Below are 22,274 nucleotides of genomic sequence, written 5' to 3'. Positions count from 1 at the left end.
GACTCTGGGGTTGCGGCGCTCATCTCGCTTTATTGGCCGAGGGAGCTGGCATACAGCTTCCAGGTCATGTGGCCAGCATGACTAAGTAGCTTCTAGCGAACCAGAGCAGTGCACGGAAACGCCGTTTACCTTCCCGCTGGAGCGATACCTATTTATCTACTTGCACTTTTGATGTGCTTCCGAACTGCTAGGTTGGCAGGAGCAGGGACCAAGCAACGGGAGCTCACCCTGTCACGGGGGTTCGAACCGCCGACCTTCTAATCGGCAAGCCCTAGGCTCTGTGGTTTAACCCACAGCGCCACCCGCGTCCCTTTTATGACTGATATATACTGTAAATAAAGAAAACCACAATAAAAAAGAGCTAACAACGAAGGACAAGGAACTCACCCCTTTCTCAATGGACTTGGAAAACTTGCCAATTTCAACAATGCAAAATGGAGTGTTACAGAATCACGTTCAGTTGAGAACGGCTGACAAGTTAAAGATTTTTTTACAGCAATTCATATGATGAGCTTGTTTCTGGTCCATAAATGCTTTCGCCATAATAAATTTGTCAGTATTTAATGTGCGACAAAATTTCATTTCATTTTTGCTGTTTATCTCAGATTTCTCCAAGGAGGGCACCATCTCCTACAAAGCAGCCTAAGGATAAGCTATAGACTGCAGCTGCCTGGCTTTCTCTCCAGAATCCTCACTGGATGTGTAAAGTTGGGGAACCTGTAGTCAACCAGATGTTGCTGGAATTCAGTCTTCCAGCTGTTGGAATTCATTTCCATCAGTCCTAGCCAGATTGGTCAATGGTCAGGGATGATGGGAGTCCAAAAACATCTGGCAGGTTACAGGTTCCACATTTGTGGTGAAGAGACTAGGGAGAGGGAGTTACAGCATGTCTCCATCCTTTGAATAGCAGAAATATGTGGGGATTAAAGCAGAGCTGTGAAGCCTCTGGAAAAAAGATTGTGAGCGAAGTGTTGAGAAATTCCCACTTTAGAACGCTGTATTTGAGCTGTATATACCGTTACTTCTTGTACACCTGATGGGAGAGGGGGCGGTTGAATGCTGAAGAATGAGTCTCCATTTACAGCATCATCTTGGAACAAGAGCGCAGCTTTGGGTGGTTTTCTTTGACTGCAACAAGAAAAAAGAAGCAGCATGAAATGACACAAATCAGATTATCAAATAGATAGATAGATAGATAGATAGATAGATAGATAGATAGATAGATAGACAGACAGACAGACAGACAGACAGACAGACAGACACACACACACGAAGGGTGACAAAACAAAGTATTGGGGAAAAAATTAAAGTCATATTTATTTATTTTTAAAAAGCCTAGTTCATAAAGTCCCCCTCCACTCTTTTCCTTTTAAAGGAAAGGATTAGGGGAGAAATAGAAGAGATTTCCTATACGTTGCCCACAGCTAAAGTATTTGTTGCAAAAGAATGTGTAGAAAAATTGTGGCAGTTTGTTAAAATGACTTAATTTGACTATTGCAACAAAAACAGAGGGATGATAGTTTTGCAACAAGGTGGAATAATTTGATTAATTAAACATCGAAAGTTGTTACCAGGAATAAATTATTGGTGTATAATATTTTGAATATTAACATGATGCATAGAAATTAAGTACGTTTTGTGTTTCAATTCAACATATACTAGTGGTATTTATCACATAATAATTAACTGTTCTTATGTGTTCCCTCAATCCAGAGCTAACCACAGGCTCAGGCAACATATGCAAACCAGGTTTGTTGTGGGACCCCTATTGTATATTCTGCACCTGCAACATAAAGTTATGTTACTAAAGTGGCTAAACAAAGTAGTACAGTAGTTATATAGAAAGCACTGTAGTGAAATAAGGCATACAAACCAACACAACAAACTAAAACTGCAAATGTACATTCAAATAGCAAGCAAAATGTCCAAGCTGCTTCAAGTTCAAAATTTTTCCTGCTTAGGCAGCAGACGGAGTTAATCCACTCTTGCCTGGCTTACTCCTGTGGGAAAAGTGTTCAAAAAAAGCACTATATCCATTGCCAAAGGAAGAACTAGACACACCTGCTACAATAGAAGATACATTCCGAATGCCCACATTTTACCTGTCTTTAGTGATAACAAACAAATCTTCTTCGCCTTCTTCCTCAAAGAGGCCTGTCTTAACTGTGTGGCTGGCAGCAGAGGCAGATTTTGTAGGTTCCTTTTTCTGGCTGGATTCAGAGGCAGGTTTGACCTCTTGGCCAATATTCCAGTGGTCCTAAAAATACAGCAATTATTTATACCATTGTTGTACCAGAGGTTGTCTTTTTATCCCATTCCTCAAATTCACTGGGTTAACCAGGGCAGCTGTCTACCAGCTCCACCTGGTACGCAGGCTGAGACCCTACCTTCCTGTGGACTGTCTTGCCAGAGTGGTGCATGCTCTAGTTCAGTGTTTCCCAACCTTGGGCCTCCAGATGTTTTTGGCCTACAACTCCCATCATCCCTTGCCACTGGTCTTGCTAGTCAGGGATGATGGGAATTGTAGTTCAAAAACAGCTGGAGGCACAAGGTTGGGAAACACTGCTTTATCTCCCGCTTGGACTACTGCAATGCGCTCTACGTGGGGCTACCTTTGAAGGTGACATGGAAACTACAACTAATCCAGAATGCGGCAGTCAGACTGGCGACTGGGGGCAGCCGCCGAGACCACATAACACCGGTCTTGAAAGACCTACATTGGCTCCCAGTACGTTTCCGAGCACAATTCAAAGTGTTGGTGTTGACCTTTAAAGCCTTAAATGGCCTCGGCCCAGTATATATGAAGGAGTGTCTCCACACCCATCATTCTGCCCGGACGCTGAGGTCCAGCGCCGAGGGCCTTCTGGCGGTTCCCTCATTGCGAGAAGCAAAGCTACAGGGAACCAGGCAGAGGGCCTTCTCGGTAGTGGCGCCCGCCCTGTGGAAAACCCTCCCATCAGATGTTAAAGAGATAAACAACTACCTGACATTCAGAAGACATCTTAAGGCAGCCCTGTTCAGGGAAGTTTTTAATGTATGGCATCTTAGTTTATTTTTGGACTTTGTGGAAGTCGCCCAGAGTGGCTGGGAAAACCCAGCCAGATGGGCGGGGTACAAATAAGTTATTATTATTATTATTATTATTATTATTATTATTATTAAGCATGTATGAAGTATTTCTGAACACAGTGATGCTGTGTTCAGAAATACTTCATACATGCATTATTATTATTATTATTATTATTATTATTATTATTATTATTATTATTATTATCTGGTAGCACCGAGAAGCTACCAGAACAGTGAAACACAATGATCAAGTTCAGCCAAGTCAACCCCCCAGAATGCTCAGCATTGCCTTTCTTGGGTGCATTAAATCAAAGCCAATTTAAGCTGTAGCATAGTTCTCGTATGAACACAATCTTGCACCAAATCAAGTCACTGGTTCACCTAGCCTACTTTAGTCTATTCAGACTAGTTGCTCTACAAGACCTAAGATATGGGTCTTTTCCTTTTTTTTATATAAATTTATTTATTTGTTTTTTTCAAATTAAAAATTTACAATCACAAACATGCAACATAAAGACAAGATTCCAAAGAATCTCCTGGACTTCCCTCCTCCCTTTGTGGGTCCTACTATCAATCATTTCCTCCTGCATCTTTTATAATAATCCTAATCTTTTACATCTCCATCATATCTAAAATTCACCTTTAAACTTCAAGTGTTATAAGATATGGGTCTTTTCCAGCTCTGCTGTAAGATAGCCTTTCAGCAAGAGATGCCAGGGATTTAACTAGCGCCCTTTGACAATAACGGCATGTATTCTATCCATGAACTATAGACCCTTTAACATCTAGAAGCTGATGGGTGGGTGAGCATGATTTGGGGGAAATGGCGTTGTGGACCAATACTGGCCCAGGGCCTGGAGGTTCTCCACCCGTTTTAACGAGACAACATGGACTGTGATATCTTATACACATGTACTTCAACAGAGCAATTTCCAAAGATGTTGTAAAGTTATTCTCTCACAAAACCCTTTGGTGTTTATGCTGCACACTACTTCATAATGGTTCCCTAATTACTCAACAATGGAATTAGACTGAACCTGACACTTTTAGAAGTACAGACGTTTTACTACCCAGTTATGTCAGTTTCTCAAGCTTTAAAAATTTGCAGAGCAACTTTTCTCTGTCAGACCTTTCCGACAGAAATTCTCTAGATCCCAGATGTTTCTTCTATGTGCCCAACTTCTCATCTTCTGAACAGAAGAACCAGTTTTCAGAAGATGCTGCCTGGAGTTTTTTAAGGGATGTTGTCTTGAGTTTTGTAGAGGCTGTTAGTTTTGAATATACTTGTTATAGGGGGTTTAGAGTACTATCTCAGATTTGACAACAACCTTTTTTAAAAATAACTCAGGGAAAAGCCTTCCCATTACGGCTGCTTGTAAAATCTTTGACTCTGAAGCAGTACAGCTGAAATAAATATCTTGCACAAACAGCTGTGACACATAGCAGCGGAAAACTAAACCTGAGGGCGAAAGTTCTGTATTAAATAATATCACTTTCACTTAACTGAGAGCTATAAAACCAGCCACCCTTTAACAACCTCTGAACATGTTACCTCCTCATCACTGCTGAAGAGCAAACTGGTTGCTTTCTTTACTGGTGGTTTTGAAATTTGTGCCTTAGGCGTAGACCCAAAGAGTCCCTAGAAAATGCAAAGGGAAGAGATGGTTACTTTCCCCAAAGATGCAATCACTGTGGCATTCAACGAAAAACTGCAGAGGTAGGTGGGAGCCATGCCCCTCTAGTGTGCATCAAGACAGTCAAGGGTGCCCCCCCAAAATGTTTAATTGCCTAGTCCTAGGTCCCAAATGTTGCTCTGAGCAGGTTCGGAACCCTTATGTGAAACTGTTCCAGATTTCCATGAATGTGCTCTTTATTGTACAATGATGTGAAGCACATCGCAATCTGTTTGTGTTCAATTTTTTTTTCATACAGACTGAGATAGCTGCTGGCTCAATAGTATTAGGAACCAGAGAAAACCAGGGAAGTTAATTTATTGGACTTGGAGCCAATGAAAGCTAGTGGGCGCCTTCAAGAAAGTGTTTTTATCCTTTTATAGATAAAAACGTTACCCAACTCCTCTTTCATTTCCAAGCAACCATGAGCACTAGATGCTTCAGAAAGGAAATTCGAATTCTCAGGATTTTGTACCTATGACTAAATTAAGTATGTCTTACATTCTGCGTTCCAAGATATCCTCTAGACATAACTTCCCATCAATGTCAGGCTTGTCTAGTGGCCCTAATGTCAAATAACTTGTTTAAGCAAGACTGGCTCCTGAACAATCAAATTCTGAAAGAATGAAACTGCCCCCCACAGCTGAAGTCCAATGCTGTATTGGGGTTCCCCAAAACCTTTGTAGTTGCTCTCTGATTGAGAACCTGCAACTTCCATCTGTGTTAAACTCTATTTTGTTGTTTGCTTCATTTCTCAGTCACACCCGCTTTTCTTCCTTTAGGCTCCTTATTTGCTCTTACTGCCCTCCGTGCTCCCAGTTCTTATGTCCACTCCTCCTTGTCCTGGACCTCTTCTGAAGGTCCCCCCCCGCCTGCCTTCAAAAGCCCTCCGGGATAGTGGGAAGCGCTTCCCTGCTATCCCGGACCGCTTTTAAAATGCTGGCGGTGGGGAGCAAAGCCTTTCGGCCCCCGCCGGCCTTCCTGGACCTCTTCTGAAGGCCGGAGGGGGGGGGAAGGCTTTGCTCCCCACCACCAGCATTTAAAAGAGGTCCCCGGAGATTTCCCTATGGGCTTTCTTCTTGCGAAGCAACTCGCAAACGGAAAACCCTTTCGTCTTGCGGGTTTTCCGTCTTGCGAGGCACTCGTCTTGCGGGGCACCACTGTAATTCGACCTAGAGAGTGTCTCAGATGCAGGTATTCCATGCAGCATGACCGGCTGGCAGGCAAAGATGGGACCAATTCCATCAAATGCCAACAAGTCCAAGAAAAGGAAGAGCAGTATTTCCTCACGCTCATACTCCACGGTTGTTGGGCTCGTGGGGCCAGGCAGTTAATTTCCCCACAAAGAGGTAAGAATGGGCTGCAAACAATTGATGTTTGGAAATCCCCAGCAGGGACACAAATAGGGGGAGAAGGGAGAACCACAATCAGCCCCCAGGCATTGTGTCACGCAGGCCTGCATCAGAAAGCATACTTTACTCTGAAGTAGAACCTAGTGCTTTCAGGCAACACCTACTTCTTCATCCTCGTCCTCAAACAAAGATAGTGATGTCTTTGTTGTCACTTTGCTAGAAGATGAACTCTTTGATTTTGATGGATAAGAAAACAAATCCTGTTGGACAGAAAAGCAAGCTGGCATCAGCAATTTCCACCCCCAGAAATACATTTCCTCATCTGGAATATTCAGCATCAATGGGCAGACATGAAGGGTAGCGTTCTCTCTTTCTGGACTTCTGGGAACCTTACCTTTTCCTCCACTACTTGTGGTTTTACTCAGCTGATTAGACAACAAGGGAGGCACAACTGCAGACAATCAACATAAAGGTGGACCAAACATATTTTGTGGCATGCAAGCCAAAGCCACTGACAAGTTTGCAGCTCGGTTGGGTTTGGTGCAAAAGTGAATGGTTAGGTTAATAACTTACTTCAGAATCCTCCTCATCAGAAAACAGGCTTTTGTGGCCTTTGGAAAATGTCTGAGTTGAAGACCGGACATTTTCAGCAGACGGTTGACTCTTAAACAACAACAACAAAACACACAAACACATTAAAGTTGATTTGCAAAGGTTTTGCAAATAATCATGCTTTAGAATTGGTTCTCAACTAGTCGTTGACGAATGCCTTGCAATTTTGCCTCAAACATTTTGGCTCCTGAATGCCGCAAACCGAGAAGTGAGTGGTTCTGGTTTGCGAACGTTCTTTGGAACCCAAATGTCCAACATGGCTTCCGATTGGCTGCAGGAGCTTCCTGTAGCCAATCGGAAGCCATGCCTTGGTTTCCAAATGATTTGGAAGTCGAATGGACTTCTGGAACAGATTCTGTTTGACTTCCGAGGTACCACTGTAATTGCTTTTCTAATTTTGCTACTCAAAATGTGCCCTTTTTTGCTGTCAGTTTGTTAGCTTTATCTTTGTATTCTTTTTCATCTCTGCAAAATACTGCTGCAAAAAGAAAGCCAAGCCTAGAGAAACCCAATACCCATGTCCTGCTCATATAAAAGACCACCATGCAGAATGTGAGAAGTAAAAAGGCTGTGTGGGTACTTTCTAAAGGAAATTGGAATCATTATTGGCAATTCACTGATCCTAGACCCCAAATTGTGTCTTCCAGGAATAAATGCTTAAAAATCTTTGGCAATTTTCTTTTCAGTTACACTCAAGACTGGTTGGGGAAGGATAGATGTTTCTGTTATTAATGTGAACTGCTGGTATAAGAAAGCTTTGTTCTTAATTGTCTCAGAAAAATTAATCCATTATCTTTAAGGTTTGAAGGGGGCTGCTTAAACCAGAGCTTTCCAAACCGTGTGTTGCAAAACGTTCGTGTGTTGGCTGCAGTATGTAGGTGTGTCACAAAAACACTTCCCAAGCTCCCCCCAGGGCTGGAAAGGGGTTAGTTTAACCTCCGGTTTGCTAGTAAAACAGAATTACTGTGTCACGAAATGATGCATGTCTAAAAAGTGTGTCACCAACTTGAAAAGTTTGGAAAGCTCTGGCTTAAACCAATGAATTTGCTGCAACTTGGCTGACTTTTATGATGCACGTAAGCAAACAACATAGAAAGCCACTTATGCTAGTGACATTATGACTATCTGGCATTACCTATAACATATAACTTTGCTTAACTGGTGCAAATCATGCCACCTTCACCTGATGCCACGAAAAAGACTATGTTCCTCCTTTTCATTTATTGCCTTATGCCTCACTCTCTGTTTTGTACTTACCTTGGTTTTCTATTAAGCCATTTCAATAACTTTTTTTGTTCTTCTTCAGTACGTCTTGTGTTATTGTACAGTAGTACCTCAGAAGTTGAACAGAATCCATTCTGAAAGTCTGTTCAATTTCCAAAACGTTCGGAAGCCACAGGAACCGTGTCGGACTTTCGGGTTCCAAAGAACGTTCTCAAACCGGAACACTCACTTCCGGGTTTGCGGTGTTCGGGAGATAAAATGTTCGACTCGCAAGGCGTTTGGGATCCAAGGTACAACTGTATTAAGATTTACTTGTGCTGCTGTCTTTTTAAAGTCTTGATAGTAAAAAGTGTTGTTGTTTTTTAAACACAGCTTTCTCCAGAGCAAAATCTCACAATCCTTTACAGAAAGAGTAGATTTGTCAGCAGCTATTGTTTTGATTTGCATGCCAGAAATGTCCAAGGAAGAAGCCAATGGTGAACTTAATAATAATAATAATAATAATTTTTATTTATACCCCGCCCTCCCCAGCCAAGGCCGGGCTCAGAGTGGCTTACAAGTAATAAAAACAAGTTGAATCATTACAACTTAAAAACAAAATTAAAATACAACATTAAAATACTGAAATATTTAAATATTAAAATGCAGCCTCATCGCAGCAGGAGAAGGAAAGGAAAAAAGAAAGAGAGGGAGGGAGGGAAGGTGGAAAAATGTCGCCTTGGCTGCTGTTGTAACTTGCGCCTCCATTGAAAGGGAGGCATCAAGGATTACACCCAAACTCTTAACGGAAGGCAATGGCACTAATTGGGCCCCCAATGAGAGCCAAAAGTGGGTGAAACAACCCCTTTCTCTCCCTAGGCTGCTGGGTAGTGAAAGATCAATGATGTCATTATTATTTATTTTTTAAAAAGTTTATTTATGTTGATTACCTTATCTCCTGCTGTAAAGTCTTTATTTTCTTTAGCTGCTTTGTTTGTAACAGTGGCAATGTCAGGCTTTTCCTTGAACAGATCTTCCTCACCTTCAAAGAGATCAGCTTCAGGTTTGGCTGTTTAAAAACAAAATGTTTACTTCAGGGAAAAAGTTAACTCATTAAGAAAGAAGTCAACTATCAAAGACACTGTATATTTTATTGTATTTGCAATGGCTTATGGCTAAAGCACCATATCATATCATACGCATCAGAAAAACAGTGTATAGTCACAAACCCTGGTTTATTACTCAATACATGTCAAGGACCTTTCAAGAGGAGCTTGTAATTCAAACATATTACAACTCAAGCTTTCCCCATCATTTTACTTTCACACCAGCAAAAGCTTCACCTGCTAGATTTATGCATGTTGAGCCACTGTCAGAGACACAAGGCACTTAAAGAAGTGGCAGTCTTAAATATAAAGAGACCTCTGGGTCTAGGGCAGTATCTAAATTCAACAAATTTAGGGTGGCTTTATGTTGCTTGGATTTGCTTGGCATCGCTTGGATGATTAAATAACCAGTTGCTGCCACACTTCTCATTCCAAAGTTCTAACCAAAGACTTCTTCAGCGCTTCTGTTCCAAGCAAGGCTTTGTGGGAAAAACAAGTTATCAGAAAGTTTAAAGGAAGATTCCAAATGAATGAAATGCAGCTTACCTGAAATGAAACTTTTCTTATTTGACTCAAGCTTGCCGCCATCATCATCATCATCAAAAAGCCCAACATCTTCATGTCTAGGTGCTTTATCTGCGACAGGTTCTGCCAGTTTCTTATCCTCTTTCCCCTTTAGAAACGAGGAGGGGCTAAACACGTCATTTCCACCTATAGAGGACATACATTGTCATCTCATGTTTAACTGAAGTTCCTATTATTGTTGAGACTAATTAACTGTTGTTCCGTTTATAAATGTTCTCTCCAAATCTCCGATGCAAATACTGGACAAGCTAATGGTGACTTCTAGACCTTGCTTTTTATTTTATTTTTTCCAATGCTTTTTATTGATTTTCACAAACATAAATAAAACTTAAACTTTTACAATCAACATTTTGTGTTGTCTTATTTACCTTGCTCAATTTCACGCCCCGACTTCCCTCCTTCCCTGCTCCGGTTTTCCTAATTTAAATCTTCTCATGCAGATTCTTATTTACCCTCTATTCACATCACAGGATTTATATTAGCCCTGCTACAGTTTTTAAATTTCTGCAGTTAATTCGTATGTATGCAACAAATTTACTCCACTCTTCTTCAAACTTTGCCACTTTTTGGTCTCGAATTTTATAGGTCATTTTTGCTAATTCTGTATATTCAAAAAATTTAGTCTAGACCTTGCTTTTTAAAATCATTAGGAACATTATCACTTGGTATTTAACACCAGCAGCGATTAACAAGTAAATTGGAAAGGCAAATCATCATAATTGGATGGGTTTCCAGGAGAACTATATGCATATGCAGTGGTGCCTCGCAAGACGAAAATAATCCGTTTCGCGAGTCTCTTCGTCTAACGGTTTTTTCGTCTTGCAAAGCAACCCTATTAGTGGCTTAGCGGATTAGCGCTATTAGCGGCTTAGCGGCTAAAAGGCTATTAGCAGCTTAGAAAAAGGGGGGGAGTGAAAAAAAATCACAAGACTCGCAAGACGTTTTCGTCTTGCGAAGCGCATCGAAAAACGGAAAACCCTTTCGTCTAGCGGGTTTTTCGTCTTGCGAGGCATTCGTCTTGCAGGGCACCACTGTGCAAGCTTACTGATTCCCAACCCCACTCAGTCATGACTTAACATCACAACATAAAACAGCTGGGAATCTCTAACCAAATGTGAACCTGTAGCCTCCCAATTTCAGCTCCACCCAGTTAGACTTTCCTTAGGGGAGCAGATGAGATCAAATGACCTACAGGTGTCCCAGAACTTGCCCTGGAATCCTCTGTAATGCACAGGTGTTTGCAAAAGACCCATTGATGTGAAGGTAGAAAGTATAAAATACACTATTTTAAGTCAACTCTTGATTACTCATACCTGGAAAGAGAGATACCGCACCAGCAGGAACTCTCCTTGTAGGTTTTGACGATGGCTCTAAAAAGCATATAATGCGGTCAAATTGAAAATGTAAAACATTCACTTCAGAGTTACTTCTGATCAATTACAAAACGGAACACGAGAAGGAGCATTTTTCTAGTAAGTTAACCAGATTACAAGGAGTGGGGAGGTATAACTCGAAGAAAATACAAGGGGAAATCTCACAGGTACAGTTTCTCCTATTTTTACTTTTCTGGCTGACATTAAAGTCCCTTAACCCTCCGCTCAGTAGCTACTTCAAGGGTAAAAATAATGACCTCACCTAGAACAGTGTTACATCCAACACTTTGGTCATTAAGACATATGAGGTCCCCAGTCCTGTTCAGTAAACCCAAAGAATCAATTGCAACCACACCTATAAACCACACCCTCTAAGACAACTGCACGTTCAATGTTAACCTGAAGGAGACCTACACCGTATATCTGAATGCAGGTACCGTATTTTTCATTCCATAAGACGCACCTAACCATAAGATGCACCTAGTTTTTAGAGGAGGAAAGGGGGAAAACCCCGTTTTGGGGGGGGGGGTCAGCTTACAGTTGTGCAGCTGCTTTTGCAAAGGAGAAAAGCCCCGTTTTTGGGGGTGATCAGCTCAAAATTTTGCAGCTTCTTTGGCAAAGGGGAAAAGCCCCTTTTTGAGGATCAGCTCAAAGTTGTTAAGTTTGCAAAGGAGGAAAATCCTGGTTTTATGGGGTTCAACTCACAGTTCTGCAGCTTCTTTAGGAAAGGGAGCCGTTTCTACAGTTTCCAGACAGATAATCTAATCAGTCACATGTCACTGGGGAAACAAACAGTCTCCGTCTGCAGAACATTCAACAACGGAGGCCTGGGCAAGGGGGCGGGGCTGGAAAGGGAGCCAACGATCGACCACACATTTCATCCATAAGGCGTACAGACATTTCCCCTTACTTTTTAGGAGGAAAAAAGTGTGTCTTATGGAGCGAAAAATACGGTACATCCCCTTCACATGAACACTGAATATGTAGGTACTGGGGACATGGCTGGTGCTCATGATCATTCCCTTCACTGAATACATGGGGGAAAGAGTTAAACTCCTCTTTTATGTCCCTAAGTTTTAGGGACATAAAATGCCCTGCTCACACAGTTCTAATAATCAAGATGGCTAGATCATATTCAGATCAAATCTCTCTCTGAAGTACTTAATCATAGATATTCCCACCACCATCACCCATGGTCTTTATAAATATCAGTACATGAAGACAGCATTCAGCAAACTCACCCCATTCTGGCCTGCTAATAAAGGCGTGTGAAGGAGAAACACAACTCCCACAGCTGACCACAGCAACGTACATGTGGCTCTTGGCCTCTAATAATGGTGCAATGGGTCAGTGTGGCTGTTAAGCAGAAGGTTGGTGGTGGCAAGATTCCTGAATTGCAGGGGTTTGGACTGCAAACTCCTTCCAAAGCCTTGCTCCAGGACTCACTATTTGCTCTTAGGGGTTTGAGCAGGCCATTTTTTGTTCCTTGCCCCTGTGCACTATTTCCCGTCCCACCCCCAATGCCTTCAAAAGGCATCCTAGTATTCCTTGTCTCAACTGCTCTCAACCAAAGACTTGATGGGCAGACCGTGCAAACTAAACTTCCGGTTCCCAAGGAAGCTTCCTATGTTCCTAACATGTAGGCTCCTACCGATATCCTGAACCTTCTTAAGACTCTTACTTCAGATGTTACAAAGAAGCAGCACTAACCAACTCTGCAGTGACTGTGGTTCAGATGTCTGAGGTTGCTGCTTTGCAGGTGGGGCGAATCCTTGACTGTAAAAAGCTACTATGTCAAGGAGAATGATTTCCACGTAAGTTTCCTCTCTAGCATGCCATTTCTCCTAAATTCAATGAGTTTTTGTCGCCTAAAGATGTACACTGCTTCCTGAATGTCAAAACTGGCTCTTGATTTGACCCATCATCAGATGCTACTTTCAAATTTGAAAGGTTTTCTTCACCACCATAAGCACTTGGAAAGTTGCACATTAGAACTCACGCCAAGGTTTTCTGGCTTCTAATGTATATATCATATAATCAGCACTATGCTCATGTCCAGCATTCCCAATTAATATATCTCCATTACATTTAGGAAATCTCCATGGTTCAGTCTGTTCCACATTTCAGAAATCCTCACCATCATTTATTGGGACCCGCGATTCTTTTTCCATCACATCTTCCCCTTTTGGCAATTCAGAGAAAAGGTCACTCTGGATGAAAAGAGAGACCAATAGTAAATAGTTTCTGCATGAGATAAATTGTAAATAGGGTAACTGCATGAACAATAGGGACCAAATGCTACAGAATAAAACAATGCTAGACTCAACAAAGGTGACATTTTGGAAATATACTTCACAAGGACATGTAGCAAACCATCATTTTGCTTCCTGGCTATTAATGAGACTACCGGTGTAAACAGCATTAGAGAAGGAACCATTTTAATTTAGTTTTCCTTACTGGCTGCAAATTGCAACATGAAAAGCTTAGATTCATTGGGTGCAGAAATCAGCCAGTGTAAGATAGGACATCCACAACTTCAGGATTAGGTTATCAAACTATGGGATGATATATCCGGGAATTATACTTTGTTGCCCATTTCAACATACCATTTTAATTTATATTTATTTATTTCAATCTCATAACATTTATATGCTACTCAATTGTAAAAAACAACAACCCTCAAAGTGGTTTAATATCCCTTATCTTCAAACCAAGCAGGAATTCTGCAAGCCACATCTAAAAGGTGCCACTCAATTCCTAACTTTGGAGTGTTGCTCTGGTACCACAGTTTCATCTACTCTTCTTCCTTTCAGCACTGCAAAAAATGCCTGCCTGTGTGGACTGAACTTTATTTGCCAGATGCTCAAACAGCATACGACAGCCACTCAACGCTCTACAAAGACTCAATGATATGAAACAGTAGCAGCAGCATTATATACTTGTGGTCACCAAACTGTATTTGAAGAAAGCAAAAGGACAGGATTAGATCCACTGCCTTTAAACTGGATCGCCTTCAACAACCATCTGGATCTCCTGAAGCCTTTAGTGGTTTCCTGCCATTTACAATGATATTGAAAGTGGCTATACCATTCAACAATGGTAGGGAGAATGCTACTAGCTCAGAGATGGCGAAACTGATGGGGAAGATCTGACACCAGGAAGATCAAGTATTTACTAAAGACTGGAGTAAATTTGTAATTTACTTAAAAGACCATTGTAAACAGTTAAAATCTTTGGCAGGAATGTAATGACACTTGTAATGTGGAATTATTTGTGATAACTATGGTTAATTAATAGATAGATAATGGTAAAAGATGTGGAAAACTTAAATTTAAATATGGAATCCATGGAGGGAGGGAAGGAGGTCCGAAGGTTCAAAAGAACCTTGTATTTGAATGTTTGAAAAGGTTATGTTTTTATGTATAAAATTATCAAAAACCTAATATTTATTTTTAATAAAAAAAAGAAGAAAATAAAGTGGCTATACCATGAGGATGACTCAACTGAAGCCAATGGTGCAGCATAATATTTGGGGAATTGTAAATGGGCTCAGTATATCTAAGAATGCTGAATATGAGAGATATAAGTGACTTCCAAAAAATGTTCAGCTGATGATGGGAATTGAGACGCTGTGTTAGGTATAACCATCTAGAGCAGAAGGGTATCATCTCTGAGCTCTTTGTTTGATTCTGCGCATGGATTTGAATCATACTAACCTCTTCATCATCAAAGAGTCCTGTCCCACCACTGAAGAGGCCATCTTTAGAGCAAAATGGTGAGAAGTCTTCATCCGTCAACTTGGGGGGTTTAAAAATATCCCCATCATCTAGGAAGAGGGAATACATGTATCAATGTCTTTTACAGTTGCTGAAAAGAAGTTCATTATGTGTTACAGAGCGAGCCAGTTGGTAAATTACAGTTCCAAATTGGAGTTAACTCCTTATTAGCAAAAGCAGGATCTTCACAGACTTGGCCTGTTTCAGGCCTAACTGGCACGGCAGCTCATTCCCTGTAGGCCTTACTCCATGAAATGAGTGGCCAAGACTAAAGGTCCCTGCCTACCCATAGCCATCTATGTCTTCTCCTGTCCAGGGCTTTCCCCAAGCAATCAGAGACTGTGCTTGTATGCAGCCTGTCTTTGCTCTTCCCATTTCACATCTCTCCTCTTTCTGGGAGTCAGGGGGAGGGAAGCTTGTTGCAGCGGCAGGGGGAGGCACCCATTACTCTTCACCAAACTGACCCATCTCTGCCTCTTGACCTTCCTGTTCCCACTCGCCTCCTTCAGCTTCTGCCTCGTATTCTGGACGTCTCTCCCAGAGCCCTGTTACTCCTTCAGCTTCTGACTCCTCCTCTTCCCAGTCTTCTCGCTCTGACCCCTCATCATTGTCCAACGGACTGTCTCGCCAGAGTGGTGCATGCTCTGGTTATCTCCCGCTTGGACTACTGCAATGCACTCTACGTGGGGCTACCTTTGAAGGTGACCCAGAAACTACAACTAATCCAGAATGCGGCAGCTAGACTGGTGACTGGGGGCGGCTGCCGAGACCACATAACACCGGTCTTGAAAGACCTGCATTGGCTCCCAGTATGTTTCCGAGCACAATTCAAAGTGTTGGTGCTGACCTTTAAAGCCCTAAACGGCCTCGGTCCAGTATATCTGAAGGAGCGTCTCCACCCCCATCATTCTGCCCGGACGCTGAGGTCCAGCGCCGAGGGCCTTCTGGCGGTTCCCTCATTGCGAGAAGCAAAGCTACAGGGGACCAGGCAGAGGGCCTTCTCGGTAGTGGCGCCCGCCCTGTGGAAAACCCTCCCATCAGATGTTAAAGAGATAAACAACTACCTGACATTCAGAAGACATCTTAAGGCAGCCCTGTTCAGGGAAGTTTTTAACGTGTGATATTTTACTGTATTTTTGGTTTTTATGGGAGCCGCCCAGAGTGGCTGGGGAGGCCCAGCCAGATGGGCGGGGTATAAATAATAAATTATTATTATTATTATTATTATTATTATTATTATTATTACCACCACTCCCCGGGCTCTGAGCCCTCTTCCCTTGGTTCTGCCCACCATGCCTCTGCGTACAACCAGCCCATGACATTATGAAGCACTAGGTCATCTACCCCAGAAAGAAGCCAGGAACAACTCTGACAAATTTACTGTCTGAGGGCCACAAAGACTCAAGCTTCCCACTCTTCCCACTCCATTGTATTTGTGGATATACAGTTCAATGGATAAAGTAACAGATTGGGACTCAGAGCTGAAATCACATTTCATTTGATTCACTTTGGTGTCAAGTTCTTTTGTAGTTCCTTGCTATGTGCAAAAGGAGCAACAAGGGTCTAAAAACGCAATAAAGGGCATCCTCATCTCATAGGAAACATTTTAAAACTTAAGAACAGCAACAACAAGACTGCAGTCACAATAAGACATGCAGAAATTGCTCAACCTTCTCCATATGCCTCTTCTGTCTTGGCACTAAAAAAAGGGAACCTGAAACTTCCAACTCACAGTAGTATTCATTAAGATTGAGAACATTAAGAAATTTAGAATAGGAATGACTAGGTGATGCCCCATCAATTCCACCTCCATACGTCCAAAGAAAACTTAACACATGGGAAAAAACCAACACTTACCATCTGATGAGACACTTTCTTCCTTATTTGTCACTGTGGTTTTATTTTTTGTATCTACCAATGGTTGAAGTAGAAGAAAGTTAATTGATTATTAATTGTTCTTTGACAATGCATCATTTATAGAAACATTTGACAAGCAATAAACAGAAAGCCAGGAAAAAATGAAATATTTATAAATCACATTTTATCACAGTTCCCCTCAAAGGGCCTTCCATAACAGTAAAATACCGTCCGTCTCTCTCTCTCTCTCTCTCTCTCTCTCTCTCTCTCTCTCTCTCTCTCTAAGCCAACATAAGAATCAATCAGCATCATATCACTGAAAACCAGAAAGAAACCATAATGTTGTGCTCTTATGCCTGGGTCTGTTAAGGTATAACCACTTTTAACAAAACTAATCTAATCAAGTGCTATAATTTATCATCTCTACCTCTTAGGGGTGGAGGGAAAGGGGAAAGCTATTTTCATAACAGAAAGACTTTACCCAAATGGAATATTTTTCAATCTTCTTTCTAGTCCCTGATTTCTCTTTGATAGCAGCTACTGATGGTTTTTCAACATTAGTAAAAATATGTAAAATGACAGGCTTATGTGGTCCAAACAGCGGCAGGTACACACAAGAGGGAAGTGTCAAGCGATTCAGGTTAACCTCAGGGTTTGCAGAAGAATGAAGTATCTTAGAAAAAGGCCAGGGGTGGAGGGACCTGAAAGAATGAGCATGTGTTCTGAGTAATCATGGTGGGCTGACTGTTGAGAGGAAAAACACTGGAAATTGGGTGGAAATTGAACATTGGAAAAGGACAAAGAAGCACATGGATATGAATGATACTTGTCCATTCTCTAGTTCTGTCAACAACTTGCTCTGCACAGTCTCCTGACTGAGAAGAGAGAGATCTGAAGGCTCACATTTTTTCCCTTTATTTCCAGAGTTCGGGCCAAAAGTGAACATCACCCCTATAGAAGAGGGAGGTGACAGCAGCCTTGGGAGAGAAATACCAAAAAATCCTTAGGAAAAACCCTACGGGTTGAACCCCAAAACTGCCCAGTGAAGGTGAAGGATGTTCAGTGGCCATGGAATACTGACTGATTAGTTTGGGAAGGGATGAATGAGAATGAAATGTTAATAGCTGAAATCCCCAGCAGCAGAATTCCACATTGCAACATTTTGCTGCAAGTCACACTTGTCCTGCACGTTTCCAAATGCCAACAGAAAATGTTTTTCACACCGCACACATGCACAAAATTCAACTTTATCAAAGAAAAAAGCTTTGAGAAGCAGCTTACATGATTGCTCTTCCTCTTCCCCTTTGATACGAGCGGCAAGCTCATCTGTAAATGATGTAGGCCTTTTCTTTTTCTGAAGTAGTCATATGGGAATGGATGGAAGAAGGAAAGAAGAAAACATGCACACATATTTCGTTTCAATTTGGTTTCATAACTTTTTAAAAATTGCTGTTGAAAAAGGTGTTTTTTTAAAAGAAAATTGACCATTTTTTCAGACTATGAAAGGAATAGGCGATCCTAAGAACAATTGCCCCCACTTCCCAAAAAATGGGTCAGGTGCCCTACTAGTTAACATCACTTTACCATCTAGATTGGAGATTCTCCCCTGGATTACCAAAAGAGTTAAATTAGTCTTAATACCGCTCTCAGAGAATAGTCAGCGGGAAGCAGATTTGTAGAATTAGCACGCATGCGAACAGAAAACTTGCAGTTCCAATGAGCAACGTTTTGTATGAAAATAGCCTGTTAGTATTATTTTAGATGATTTTCTGTTTTTCAAAGCTACATATACGATCCAAATGCAGGTTACTCATGATCATTTAGGTACATAGTAGGGACTTTTTGGTCCTGTTCTTGGCTGCAAAACACACGGTGGTGTTAAAGCCTTAAACAAAGAAAAAGATGTAATATAAAACTATTATTATGATTTTACGAATAAGCAGTCTTCAGTACAAATATATTATATTGAAACATTCTACTGGGCCATATGCCAAGCAGAAACCAAGCAGGTTTTACTTAGTGTACTTTTAGATGTCATAACTAGTCTTAGGCTATCTACAGCACCAAGAAAGAAAGCCCTGCTTTGAGCCAACTGAATTGTATCAGAGAGTTTTCTGTCCTTTTCTAAACATGGAAGAGCTAATCCATCAACTATGGTGAATATTTTTCCCTCGTGCCTTTTTTTGTCCGAAGTTTTTCTGAATAAAACTAGAAATGACGTCAGGCAGCAATCACTTACCAGCCTTGCGTTCTCTTCTAAGTCACCTTCTTCATCATCGTCTTCCCCTTTTTCAGAGTCACCAAAAAAATCATCTTCGTCACTCATCAGTGCCGTTCTCTGAAAAAACAAACACACACCACACTTCATGCTCCAGGACACTTGAGATAGAAAGTAGTACTTTATTTTACTATTTTTCATTTAATGGCTTTATAATAAATCTTCATCAAAAGATCTGAGAGTAGTTCACAATAGAAAAATACAACATAAAAAAGCACAAAAAAATAATTAAAAGGCCTGGTAGAACAGGAACATTTTCACCTGGCAACAAAAAATATATAACGAAGGCATCAGATGAGGTATACTGAGCCAGCTTTAGAGTGAATGCTTGTCAGGCAGTAGCTTTCCTTTCTGACAACAGGAGCATTCAACCTGATGTCGAAAGCTGTATGACAAGTAGAGTATTCTTCTCTCACACAGTCTTATGTTTCATTTCCATGAAAGCCTTTCCCAAGGCAGATATTGTCAGCTGAAGTGCCTGGAATCACTTTTACCTGCTAAGCTACACAGATTCAAGCAGAGCCAGTGCCACTGGTCATAATGGTTGGGCATTTGCCAATGAACCTAGGGTTCAGAAGGTTCCCCCATTAACTGTGCATTATACCCTTGTCCCCATTATCAAGAAAATCAGTGCTCTGTGTGTGCAAACGTAGCATGCCATAAAATAGCATCCACGTACCATTTTCAGGAGCATCCACTGCCAATCTAACCCAACCCTGAAGCAACTTTGTGATTTGCCTTTCTCCCTGCCAGAAATCAGCTGAGTACACTGAGCATACCTAGTATTATTTAGAGCTGGGTAAGGAAGCTGCAGGTACGTGGGTGGCGCTGTGGGTTAAACCACAGAGCCTAGGACTTGCCGATCAGAAGGTCGGCGGTTCGAATCCCCGCGACGGGGTGAGCTCCCGTTGTTCGGTCCCTGCTCCTGCCAACCTAGCAGTTCGAAAGCATGTCAAAGTGCAAGTAGACAAATAGGTACTGCTCCAGCGGGAAGGTAAATGGCATTTATGTACGCTGCTCTGGTTTGCTAGAAGCGGCTTAGTCATGCTGGCCACATGACCCGGAAGCTGTACGCCGGCTCCCTCCGCCAATAAAGCGAGATGAGCGCCGCAACCCCAGAGTCGGTCACGACTGGACCTAATGGTCAGGGGTCCCTTTGCCTTTACCTAAGGAAGCTGCAACAGTGGTCACATGCATGCATGTGCATACACAGAGCTGTATTTTGGCAGGCTGATTTTGCAAACCAGAACCTCCACTGATTGTGCATCATGTTTGGTTGTTAAAATTGACAACTTCTCTACTATTATAACAGTAGCTGCCGCTTGCTCTCAGTGCTGCTTGCAGCTTTCTTAAGATCTTCCATTAGACATGTGGAGAAATAGTGTGTGTCTCTGCTCAGAGCTGGAGCTTATCAGGTTCATTTGCTCTTTTTTTTTTAAATCAAACCTAAATAATCTAGCAGGGAGGAAGTAGAAGAAGGAAACTCCTTCTTTTCTCTCAAAGCCATCAGGGCTTGCTTGCTCCCATCCATTTTATGGTTAATTCCCCCAATCTCATACAAAAGGAAAATTTATTAAATATCACATTTAAAGTTGAAATATTTAACCAGTGAACTCTGAGCAATTCGAAATATATACTAAATCTATTGGAAACATGTTTAGATTCTTTGATAGTCACTTTTACATCTCTTTCTTTTGGTTTAACAAAAAAAATGCTTTCTATGAACAAAAAGCAATGAATTAGTATGGACTCTATTCTGTAAAGAAAACTTGGGCAGTTAAGATAATAGCCACCTAAAATTATTTGTAGAACCCTTTAAGAAAAATCAGTTTCCATTTGTCTCTTTTTAAACACACACACGTTTTATTAGGTTTGACGCATGATCTATGGGTTGCATTCAACATAGCACAAAGGCTAAGGTTCTGTCAGCACAATGATTTTCTCACACAATGAAACCTTCCCCCCTTCTCCCCCCCCCAAATCTGTTCCAGGGTTTCCCCCAACCCTTCAGAGCAGTTTTAGGGATGGCATGTAGCACATGGAGGGGAGGAAAGGAAAGGGGGACGGGACCTCGTGTGCTAGCAGAAATCCTTGTGCTGGCTTCTGCTAGCACAACAATTTAGTTAAATACATTTATTTGTACTTTTGTACTTTATTTTGTACTTTTAAAATATTGGAGTTCAGTAGTCAGATCTAACAAGGAAGGTGCATATCTTAAAGAACATTGGAAAGATTACTATTTGCAAGATACCCCATGAGGCCATTTGTACACTTATGCCACAGTTAGATTTCTAACACTCAAAATCCATGGCCCACTCCCTACCCTTGGAAAAGCTGAATTTTTACGTTAGTAAAGAGTACACATGGTGGACTTCTTACTGGTTTGTGGTCTTCCTCACTTGCATTTTCAAATTCTTCCAGGTCCTGAAAGGCAAAAGCAATTTCAGACTAAATTAAACAACATTTATACAGGCTTTAGAATGTTCACTTCTTACGTCCATATAATCTTATGGTCTATACTGCAGATAAAGTCGGGGACCCACCAACATGAAAATCCACAAATCCCTATAATTTCCCCAAAGTGTTTCAATTTTACATTTTAAACTTGGGGGGGGGATATTCAAGGGGGGGAAATGTTCTTCATGCCTTCTTACCTCTTCATCTTTGCCTTCGCTGTCAATCATGCTTCCACGATCACTGTCTACTGAACCTTCTGTTTCATAGAAGGGAAACAAAGAAGACTTATGTGTCATATTATTCACTATATACCAATATCCTTTCCCCAGGTAATAATTATACACAACTATGCATATAACTTTCCACCTGACTCTTCTGTAACAACATGAAAGAGCTGACACCTGATTTACTTTTCCATCTTTATACGTAATGTTTCCTACATTATTAAAAATATGAACTGTTTTTGAGTGCTTTAGCAGAAAAGCAGAATATAAATGTAGTAAATACATAACCAGACAATCCTTTTCACTCACATAATGAATCACTTCCCTATTCACTTGCAACTTCAATTCTTCAAATCCAGAGACACTGAGTGGAAGAGAAGTCCTCTTTGGGTTCCCATGTCCAAGATGGGAGTGACAAGAAAAGTATTTTCTTTGCAAGAAAACTAGCAGTGGCTGCATGGATTCCCACAAAAAGGTTTCCGTGGATATCAGCACTCTGAATTTCCATGAGGGAACCATTTATTTTTTTTTGTACGCTTTCAAATTCATCCCTACAGAAATGAAATTCTGGATCCTGCAACACAGTCCATTTCCATCCCTGCAGTAAAGGTAAAGGGACCCCTGACCATTAGGTCCAGTTGTGACCGACTCTGGGGTTGCGGTGCTCATCTCGCTTTATTGGCCGAGGGAGCCAGCGTACAGCTTCCGG

The 22,274-nt window shown here is 41.4% G+C and overlaps 1 protein-coding gene across 3 annotated transcripts in view; it reads right to left on the bottom strand.

Annotated features, from left to right (window-relative positions):
• LOC309370200 (WASH complex subunit 2-like) overlaps positions 1-22,274 on the bottom strand; it is a 39,128-nt gene that overhangs the window by 13,411 nt on the left and 3,443 nt on the right. For 2 of the 3 annotated variants that reach the window (XM_081911702.1, XM_081911700.1), the window contains exons 3-17: positions 21,539-21,597; positions 21,264-21,308; positions 18,846-18,944; positions 17,888-17,960; positions 16,607-16,660; positions 14,690-14,799; positions 13,111-13,183; positions 10,914-10,970; positions 9,562-9,726; positions 8,860-8,978; positions 6,668-6,757; positions 6,259-6,354; positions 4,622-4,708; positions 2,103-2,257; positions 1,017-1,128 (exon numbers count right to left, since the gene is read on the bottom strand). In XM_081911702.1, the coding sequence (XP_081767828.1) occupies positions 1,017-1,128; positions 2,103-2,257; positions 4,622-4,708; positions 6,259-6,354; positions 6,668-6,757; positions 8,860-8,978; positions 9,562-9,726; positions 10,914-10,970; positions 13,111-13,183; positions 14,690-14,799; positions 16,607-16,660; positions 17,888-17,960; positions 18,846-18,944; positions 21,264-21,308; positions 21,539-21,597 (1,394 nt within the window). The remainder of the gene's footprint in view (positions 1-1,016; positions 1,129-2,102; positions 2,258-4,621; positions 4,709-6,258; positions 6,355-6,667; positions 6,758-8,859; positions 8,979-9,561; positions 9,727-10,913; positions 10,971-13,110; positions 13,184-14,689; positions 14,800-16,606; positions 16,661-17,887; positions 17,961-18,845; positions 18,945-21,263; positions 21,309-21,538; positions 21,598-22,274) is intronic. The other variant, XM_081911701.1, reaches the window with a different exon arrangement.

Source organism: Podarcis melisellensis, assembly GCF_964234715.1.
Source record: "Podarcis melisellensis genome assembly, chromosome: 5".
Lineage (NCBI taxonomy): Eukaryota > Metazoa > Chordata > Lepidosauria > Squamata > Lacertidae > Podarcis > Podarcis melisellensis.
Note: the sequence above shows the minus strand (reverse complement) of the source record. Positions and strands in the feature narration are given on the sequence as shown.